At 43.6% G+C, this 9810-nt stretch overlaps 1 protein-coding gene across 1 annotated transcript; it reads right to left on the bottom strand.

Annotated features, from left to right (window-relative positions):
* Positions 1 to 3625: 3625 nt before the first annotated feature.
* LOC118256587 (interleukin-17A-like) lies at positions 3626 to 5990 on the bottom strand. The gene is made up of 3 exons (XM_035563684.1): positions 5912 to 5990; positions 5104 to 5348; positions 3626 to 4380 (listed from the first exon to the last, which is right to left on the bottom strand). Exons 1-3 carry the CDS (start codon positions 5936 to 5938, stop codon positions 4143 to 4145), a joined length of 510 nt encoding a protein of 169 aa, XP_035419577.1. The 5' UTR covers positions 5939 to 5990; the 3' UTR covers positions 3626 to 4142.
* Positions 5991 to 9810: the final 3820 nt, after the last annotated feature.

The raw sequence follows: 9810 nt of genomic DNA on the forward strand, positions 1-9810 counted from the left end.
ATCAAAAGTAGCAGCCTATAGGGCTCATGACACAAACCAAGAACTGTGCAAGCCCTGTGTTTGCTAAGCCAAGGGAGCAATGGCTTGGCAAGCCAGAAGTAGACATGGCTCGTTGGGAATTAGGCCTAACAGACAAAACTCTGAGGGGATGAATGGTTTGCTGGTCAGGCTTATGGGGATCTATGGTGTGGTGACAACGCAATGAATGCAGGTGATGGGGTAAGTTTCCACATCAGCTGTGAGTCCTGGCTGTCCTGCAAGATGGCCTGACAGGCCCAGAGCAGAAACCTGTGCCCATGTCACCATCACAGGATAAAATGTGAGCCTTGCCTTGATTTCCCTCCCATGCCCCTTAACCTTCTTACCTTCTTCCACAACTTCTTTGCTCTCTGATAATTATTTTTAAACTTGTGCTTCAGAAGATTCTAGGTGAGTGGTCCAGGACTACATCTTGTACAACACTGTTCCGTTCTGGCTTTCTGTGAAACTATTTTTTTCTCTTTATTTATTTTTCCTTCAGAGAACTGTCTCTTTTTATTTTTTTATTCCTTCCCCCCCTCCCCCTTTTTTTTTATCTCCCTTGTAACTTCAACAAAGGATTAAGAGTACATCAGATGCTCTTTGGGGGTCGTGAACTAAGCAGGCTCCACTCAGTATTTTCTGGACATAGCTTTCTATGAGTGAGAATCAATAGTTTTTCTATCAAGTACAAAGCATTATGTTTCTGCTTTTATCTACATTCTTACTAAGCACAATTTGTTTGTATCGTGATCAAGGTTCCCTGTTCCAGTAAATGAGTAGCGATGGATTGTCTTTTAAGTTGCCCTTATTATTTTTTTTTTTGGTTTGCTTTTTCTTTCCAACTTCAGAAATCTGTACTGTACTCACTTATCTTGACCCCCTTTACATGGTAAGGCTTGCCAACAGTTGAATTTATCATCTTTCACAAGCATCTGGCATCTTCCCATCTTGCTGTGGTAACTGGCACCAATGAGCGTCGTTATCTGATCATTTGCCACACAAATCCAACCTCAAGCTTCTCTTGCTGCTGTGTTTTACTCATAGATTTCCAAGCACGCTGACTGGTAAGCCTTTGCTGCTTAAATTTTGCAAGCTGACATGAAACTGAGATGTGAAGCAGTGCTGGACTGGAAATCTCTTTTTGATGAAGAGTTTTTTGCAGCAATTTCCACCCCCGCCCACTATGGTATCATGAAAGGACATCAAATCAGCAGGAATTTGCATTGAAACACTCCAAAACAAGCAAGAGCAAGCATTAACTGTTGAACCTCAAACTGATAAGGCTGTGCAAGGGTGAAAGAGGGGTCCTGCTCTCCACAGTCCCCTGCTGTGAGAGCTAAGGACTGTAGCTGTGAATGTTTGCCCAGAGAAACAAAGCACTGATTAGGTCACCTCAGAGTCAGGTGCATTGGTTCGGGATTGCCCTGCACCTGATCAACTGGGTTTAGCAAGGCAAAGAAAGATGTCTTAGCTCATGATGCCAGAATTTCCAAGGGAACTTACAGCAGGATGGAACATAGTCCTGGGGCCAAATGAATCCAGGCAGTCATCCTATGAAATGCTTCTGTAGAGCGTGCACATCACCCACATACCTTGCAGAGGAGAACATGAAGCTGGCACAAGGCCAACTAAATAAAAAAATGGTTGTGTCCTAAGACCCAGATTTCATCGGGTTGGTAAATAAATGGTCTGAGGGAGAACGATGCTGCTGGAAGAGGGGCTGGGGCATCTTTGCAGCAGAAAGATGTCTGCGTTTTGGTGCTTCAGCTGCATGACCTGGTTCTGACTTTTTCCACATTGTAGCTCTCTCAGAATTGCTAAGAAGTCTCTATTACTCATGTGCCAACCCCAGCTAAGCTTCATATCACTACCAGGTAATGATGGGCCCTTCATTTTGACTGTTAGAAGTTACTTGGGCTGCTGCAGATAATTTACCAAAGTTACAGAATCACAGAATTGTAGGGGTTGGAAGGGACCTCGAGCGATCATCGGGTCCAACCTCCCTGCCAAAGCAGGTTCCTTAGAGCAGGTTCCTTCTATATCACGTGGTAGGACGTTGTGAAGTTATCTAATGGACCACACAGACAGCTTTATTTCAGTCTGGACTGAAATTTATTTAACTTCTTGAAAACCTCAGGGTTTTTCACCTCCCTGAGAGCAGCAAACAAAACATCCGGGTCTTTGCAAAGCAGCCTGCCCTTTGAAACACGGAGCATTGCCAGGTTCCTCGCTGTGTTTTTGGCAGTCAGTTCTGCACTTAATATTCTTGGGACAGCCAACGGGGTGAACTTTGGGACCTGCAGGAGACCTTAAGGAGCAACAGCTGGAGATAAGGTAGGAAACGAGCAACGTTAGGATCTCATATACTGCTAGATACCTATATACGGGCAAAGCTTTGTTTGCATTTGATAGAAATTTAAGCATGGACAGGACTTCATTGTTTTGGCTGCAGATACTGTGATTGCTCACAGTTAATTAACATTTTCCAGGCCCAGTGTATATCTGCTAGATCAAAGGATGCTGCGAAATGCCTGGCTGTGCTGTGAGTTTACGCTGTACAAGCTGACCCACCTGATTTTGCCTAGAGTAGATGAGGGAGGGCTTAGGCTCGCTGGCACAGCTGGTGGGAATAACTCCCAGCAGGAACAGCTGGGATGCTAACATCTCCAGTTAGCACAGCTGGATGTGGGGAAGATGCTTTAACCAGAAAGGGCCTTGCCTCTCATTTGGGATTTGCATCCCTGAGCTCTGTGTCTTTGGAAATTGTGTACTTTCTGTTGCGTTTGCCCATGGCGTTTTGTTGGTGCTGGAGAACATCACACATAACCCCGAGGCGGCAGCAAACAAAACACCCGTGTCTTCGCAAACCAGCCTTCCATTTGAAACACGGAACATTTTCATCTGGGTGCATCTAAATCAAAATACCTGCGGCGTGAGACTTCCACCCACGTAAGCGTCCTCACGGCCGTGGTAGAAGTGCTGTGTCAGTGCGCTCTACTTCGAAGCACTGACTGCTGGCAGCAAATGCATTGGAAGGATGTGAGCGTGGAGGAAACTGCAGCTGAGGTTAGCAATAACCATTTTCTCTCACCAGCAGTTAATTAGTTCAGTTATCCACCTAACTCATGCCCTGTTCCTTGTCTACCCGGTAGTAACCAGCATTAAACCTCACAGTATAAGTGCATTCTCTATTTTGGGGGAAGGAGTTTTCCTTTCCACTGAAGAAGCACTCAGTGTTGTGTTGAACCTTTCTTTGCAAATTCCTTTCCAATCAGATAAAGAGGTGGACAACTGGGTAATCGCCCGCTTTGCTTTATTTTTTTTGCTGGTCTGTTTTTACTGTCAATCTGTGTAGTGCCATTCGGTAAATCATTTTCCTCCAGGTGTCTTTAGTTTCTCTATTGCTAAAACGGTGTTAACGATGTAAACCCTAACTCCTCTATATGCTTTATGTTCTACTGAAACAGAGCTAGATGTTATCATGAGAATTTTTGGTTTTAGTTTCATACTAATCTGTTATATGGTCCTAATGGAATGGAGTGATTTCTTACTTTATGAGAAAAGGTTTCTTCAGAAAGGAAGGAGAATACCACAGAGTTATTTTGCTGATTTTTTATTGCATAGAATCATAGAATCACAGAATGGTTTGGGTTGGAAGGCTCCTTAAAGATCATCTACTTCCAACCCCCTGCTACGGGCAGGAACGCCTCCCACCAGACCAGGCTGCCCAAAGCCCCATCCAGCCAGGTCTTGAACACTTCCAGGGATGTTCATCCACAAGTTCTTATTGCATGAAGATAAATAAACAGACGCTATATTATTTTTTTTCCCACCAGCATAAATAGAATTAAATAAATAGACTTTTCAAAGTGTTAACTAAAGATATGTAAAGAGTTCCCATTACTCCTTCAGTAGAGCATGTGAAAGGATCCAGATTCTGAATTCAGAGTTTTAAAAGGGAAAAGGATTTGAAACAAAAACAAAACCAACCAAACCAAAAGCACAAAACTGAGAATCTAGCTAATCATTATGGCTTGATTCCATTCTGCAGAGATTTTCATCGATGTTAGGCAAGGAAGTCCTCCTGCTGTGGCTCCCTGCTCATGTACCACGGGCTCCCTTTAAGCCTGGTGCTGGATCAAGGGGGTGACACAAGTGCAGCCCACGGTGATAATTTTCTTCTCCAGCCGGTACGAGTGGTGGCAGCCCCTCAGCTCCCGGCGGAGGACGAGGATCTCCTGATTGATGGGGACGGAGTTGAGGCTGTGGTCCAGCTGCCCGGCCGAGTTCACGCACCTGGAGTGGCGGCACTCAGCATCAGCAATCACTTGGGGGAAGCGGTTGTGGTCCTCGTCGATCCTGTGAGTTGACGTGAAAGGATAGGGAAGTATTTGCAGTAGAAATGCTGCTGCATCTCTGTAGGCATGCTAGTCTGGATCATTATGGGCTCCCAGCCTAGGAACCTGTATGCACTGGAAGGCTGCCTACGAAGGGCAGTAGACCCTCTGCTATTTCTGCTTTTTAAGTATAACTAGAGTATAAGTAAGTGCATACTGCAGGTTTTTAAGTGCGAGGACTGCAAGCAACTGCCTTAGCAAAGGACTTGCTTCAAATAGGCACTGACTTTGAAAGACTGATTAGAAGTGGCTTGAGTTTCACAACATGTTGGACTGACTGACGAACCCAAAGACCTTCAGCTTTCCCCCAGAACATGAAATGTTCTTAGGGCCTGATGCTGGTGTTATTAAACCACCACTGACTTTAGTGCAATGTCAGACCTCCAAGGTTTTTGATCATCTCTTAGGTAAAGAATACATTTTATGATAAGATCTACTCCACTATGCACATAAAATAATTAAATTACAAAGGTAATTTGCTTTGTCTTCTGCCTAGACCATACTTTTGCTCTGTCCTCCTTTCTGTGTTGATTAGCTTTCAAAGAGGATTGTATGGTCTGTAGATATTGCCCAACAGTGCAATATCTATCCTCTCAACAGTGAAGTAATGAAAGATGTGGGCATAGCCTCTGCATCCCTCTTGACCAAGGCAGTCATTTCTAGACCATCGGGTCAGAGATCGTACCTGTAATCCCAGGGAGCCAGCGAGCGTTTGCTGATATCAAGAGTCACTTTGTTATCCTGGTTCATGTTGCTGATGCTTATGTTGACTCTCACAGTTTGAGGGAACTTAGCGTCTTTTTGGGTCAGGCATCCAGCATCTGCTTGCTTGAAGAGGCTCTCCGGCTTGAGCCCGGGCCGTATCACCTTCCCGTGGGCAGAACTGCTGGCTGACAGCATGGCCAGCAGCATTAACAGCAGAGAGCTGGACTGAAGACAAACGGTGTATTTAGGACACAATGCCATACAGCTGCAGTAACAAAGCTCTTCTGTGGGGCTGCGAACAGTCAGCCTAGCTGGTAGTTAAAGTCCATGCTGTGGGTTGGGGGAATTAGGGGAAAACATGCCAAATATCACATCCGTTTCTGCACAGACTAATTCTTACAGTGCTGAAAGATATGGTATTCACTCAATTGTAATTTGGTGATACGCAAAATCTCGATTATAAAAAATAATTATACAAAATAATTATACAAAATAATATAGATAAGAGAGAACAGAAAGAAAATAGCAACAAAAAGACACTGAGTTTTCAATTTATATCGTGACTTGGGTTTATGTGGCAGAAGCTCCATTCCCTAATAAACATGTACAGTCTCATTGCTGTCCCACACTGGTGCTATTCAGCAGCTTCCTGTTTCGGTTCTTTTCAATATTTCGTGATTTTAACAAGCATTTAAAAGGTTGGCGCCCCATTCCTGACAGTCAGCTATTAGAATTTAAATACGTCCCTATTAAATTAGGGGAAAACAAAACACATGGCAAGTTCTTACCAGAGAAGCACGAAGGTTCGGAGACATCTTCCTTTTCTTACTGCAGCTGATGCTTGTGCTGGGCTCTGTCGAACTGAAGGTGTCTGGGTGCATTTGCTGCTGGTCTTTTTATAAGGGCTTTTGTGCTGCCCTAGTTAAAGGGGAGTAGGTGTTTTTTTTTTTTTTCCCAACCTTAACTGTGGTTTCTGACCTTACATTAAAAAGTGTCTGTGTATAAATTCCATAGGTGGAAGACAGGATATGGGCTTACCTTTTCTGAGATCTGCTGATGATGTCATTGCTTCAGCTATGTTACTCAAGTAGTAACAAAATTCCATGTTGATGTTAGAAAACCACCAAAAAATTGTCACGCACGCTGCAGCGAGTGGATGCAAACTATGCGATTTTGAACTCGGACTACAGCTGACATCTAGTCAAACGCACATCGACGTGCTTCACGAACTCAACTCAAGATGCTCTAAGTATCAAAAGCACTGCTGTCACCGGCGCTGATGGCTTGGATCCATGTGGTGCTTCACCAGTCTGATGTCTTTTTATTCTGAGGTGGGCAGATGTTGGACAGCTGGTGCCCGTCCAGTTGCTCTCCACACTTATCATGTCCTATCACCTGCTTTGATGTCTGAAAACCCAGATTTCTTCTCAAATTTCAATTTTTTCTCAAATTTCCCAGTCTGGATCAGGTTATTTTTATCGTTTTATATACCTCACCTCTGATATGTCAAATTTGACCAGAATGTTTTGTGATACTGAATTTCCAAATCTGATCATTCTCCATCTGAGAAGCAAAGCCCAAAACACTGCTTTCAGTTGCTTTTGAGACTGCTGTATTTTTATTTCCCTTCATGATCTTGTGCTATGCAACAGGGCTGTGATCCTATGATCGCAGTCTGGGAAATGTGAAGGATGTAATTAAACCCTCAGTTCCCAGGTTAGGGTTCAAGAGAAACCTTGTGAAGGCTGTGAGATGAAAATTGACTCTCTTGCAGGCAGGAAAAAGGGAAGAAACTGCAGGCATCTGCTCCACAGTGCATTGTGGTGGATAGGTGATATCATGCTACAATATTGGGGGCTAAAATACCTCTCATCGTGTAGCCCCACAACTGTCTGCGTCCCAACCCTGTGTCCTGGGTGATGTTGATCACTGACACAGACACAGACACAGATTTCTAGGTTGGAAGAGACCTCAAGATCATCGAGTCCAACCTCCGACCTAACACTAAGTACTCCACTAAACCATATCGCTAAGCTCTACATCTAAACGTCTTTTAAAGACCTCAAGGGATGGTGACTCCACCACCTCCCTGGGCAGCCCGTTCCAATGCTTAATAACCCTTTCGGTAAAGAAGCACTTCCTAAAATCATGATTTTAGCCCCTTCCTGATCATGCTGTTTCTCCATCTTCGTAAGACCAACGTGCTGCAGCTGCACCCTACCCTGTTAGTATTTAAACATGCAAAGTTTAAATCCCTGTGTTCAAGTGGACAGACTCCATTTGACATGGCAACAAGCAGGATCCATTCTCCAATCCAGATGTTTGCATTTTCCTAGATTTTCACTAAGATACTGTCAGGGGGCTGCCGTCCTGGAGATGTTGGGCTGCTTCAAGGCTGTCCCTCCTCTTGACTTTGGATGCTTTGGGAATTTACAAAGGGAAACCCTAATACTTTGGTACCAGCTTCAGAGAGATTCCCTTCCCGAGCTTCACCACAGTTGCTGTGATAGCAACTGCCTCCGTTTTTGTTTCTTTTTTAGGCAGATGCTGATGAGCCCTGAATGCTCATTAAAAGCAACAAGCTTGACCAAGAGACCCTGCCTGCATAGAGGGATGTCTGCATTGATTCTCCTCATCTGCTTTTGGGGATTTAAATTTAAACAGCTCTCTAGCAAACATTTTGGTCACTGGGATGTATGGGATGCTCTGGGGCTGGGTGCACCTGTGGAATCATTCAATATCCTTTGGTCAGAGCTCAGAGCTTTACACTTGTGTCAGTCAGCAGCAAAGTAGGGATGTGAACATTTCGGATAAAGCACACACTGCAGTAGGAACCAGGAACTGGAGTTCTCCTCCCAGGCAAATGTCCCAGCCACTAGCATACGGAGTCTTCTTCCTTCTTCTCCCCAGCAAATACTGCATGGCGTAGCTAATTAGGACAACTCAGTGCTTCCCAAGGAAGGGCAGTCCACCCAGAGTGCTGCAAAACCTGGTACGTAAAGAGAGAGAGGCTCAAATCTGTCAGGATGCAGTTTCCCAGGTAATGATGCTGATCCTGATGGACTGTGAGATGGCAGAAATCAGCTACCACCGTGTTCTCTGATGACGTTTTCGAGAAGCTGTTTGGAGAGTCAGTAATGAATGAACACAAAAGTGTTGATGCTGCTTGTAGGCTCAGTTTCAGAGACATTCTTGAAGAAAGGGCTTACATCTCAGAAAGGAGAGGGAGAATATATCCATCCTTCTCTTTAACATTTTCCTTTTAGGAAATATTTCTCATTGTTTTGCTCTGACAGTGGGTGACAAGTTGTTAGGGTGCGCACCTTACAGTAACACTTGGTGTAACAGACTCGATGGTCTGACCCACTCCTCTTCTCAGCTCTAGTGTTCATCCTGTTTGCAGATGAAAACGTTGCAAATTAGCTGTGCTTCATATTTAGTCCTGAGTCCAAATTTTCTCAGCTTGTGCAATCCAAAGGAGGTTGCAAACGAGAGTAAAATTTACCTTGCAGTTTCTGGAATAGCCATGACCTAAATCAGCTTGTTTAAAAGATGCTGACGTTTGAAGAGTGACTTGTATAATTCAGTTTCCCTCTTAGAGTTAGAGATGTACAGGTTAACGGAAAAGGTTCCCTCAGAAGGGGTTTTCTCTAATGCCGTTTACTGAAATATCCATTCAAACTGGGTCAGTTAAATTTGCAATTTTAGAAGCAAGAAAGATTTCAAAAGCCTGCAAAGGTAGCGGAAGGTCAGGTTCAACCAGCCTGACCCTAAATCCAGGCTTATCTACTCTAAATGTGTCAGTGGTTTACGTTACCTCAGCACTTGAAAGGTGAATAGTTAAGCATTCAAACACAGCAGACGTAATGCTCTCTGAAATGGTGAAAAACAAAAATACAAATAAAAACTTTCCATGGTTTGTTCTGAGCCACGAATGCACAAATTTGCAATTGTCATAGGCAAGATGAGAGGCTCTTAGGAAAAAATACACACCTTGAAATGCTTCCAGCACGTCTGAATTATACAAATGAAACTCTCACATTTCTGATTCTAAGCTTTTTTTTCCAGGTTAAAACAATTATTTTCCAATTATTCCTCAGCTGGAGTGAAAAGAAAAACTAAGCATGATTTTTCCCATGAGTTTAGAATTTAATGGAGTTTGTTTTATTTTGACATTTACCTCTCTCTTAACTAACAGTTTCATTTCTGTATGCAAAAAGAACTATATCTTGTGTTTTTTCTATTATGATGTTTAAGGACATATGCAGCAATTGTTTTTATAACCTGTGTGTATGGTCTTTCAGGCGGGTGCCACCGAAAGCACTGTGATATTACAGAGCTGCGTGCTCTGTGACTTCCTATTAGAAGCAAGCAAGAAGCAATTAGCGGCACATTAGTGCCACAGAAACCACACTTATTGGAGAGCTGAAAACAAGGATGCTAAAAAAAAGCTTACTGAAACGAGTGAAAGGTTATCTAAAGCCTTCAAAAGAAATCAAAGCTAGCCCTCCTCTAGCCTCTGGTGAAAGATTAAGTTGTTACTTCAGCACTTTACCCAGCTGAGATCCTTCAGGCATTCGAATAAATTGGCTTTGGTGACACTTTCTCCCCTCAAAGTCACAGTGTGAGTCAGGGGCAGAGTTCATCTTAGCTTGCTGTAAATTAAAATAGAAAAGACAGATATCCC

Source organism: Cygnus atratus, chromosome 3 (genome assembly GCF_013377495.2).
Source record: "Cygnus atratus isolate AKBS03 ecotype Queensland, Australia chromosome 3, CAtr_DNAZoo_HiC_assembly, whole genome shotgun sequence".
In the NCBI taxonomy this organism is placed as follows: domain Eukaryota; kingdom Metazoa; phylum Chordata; class Aves; order Anseriformes; family Anatidae; genus Cygnus; species Cygnus atratus.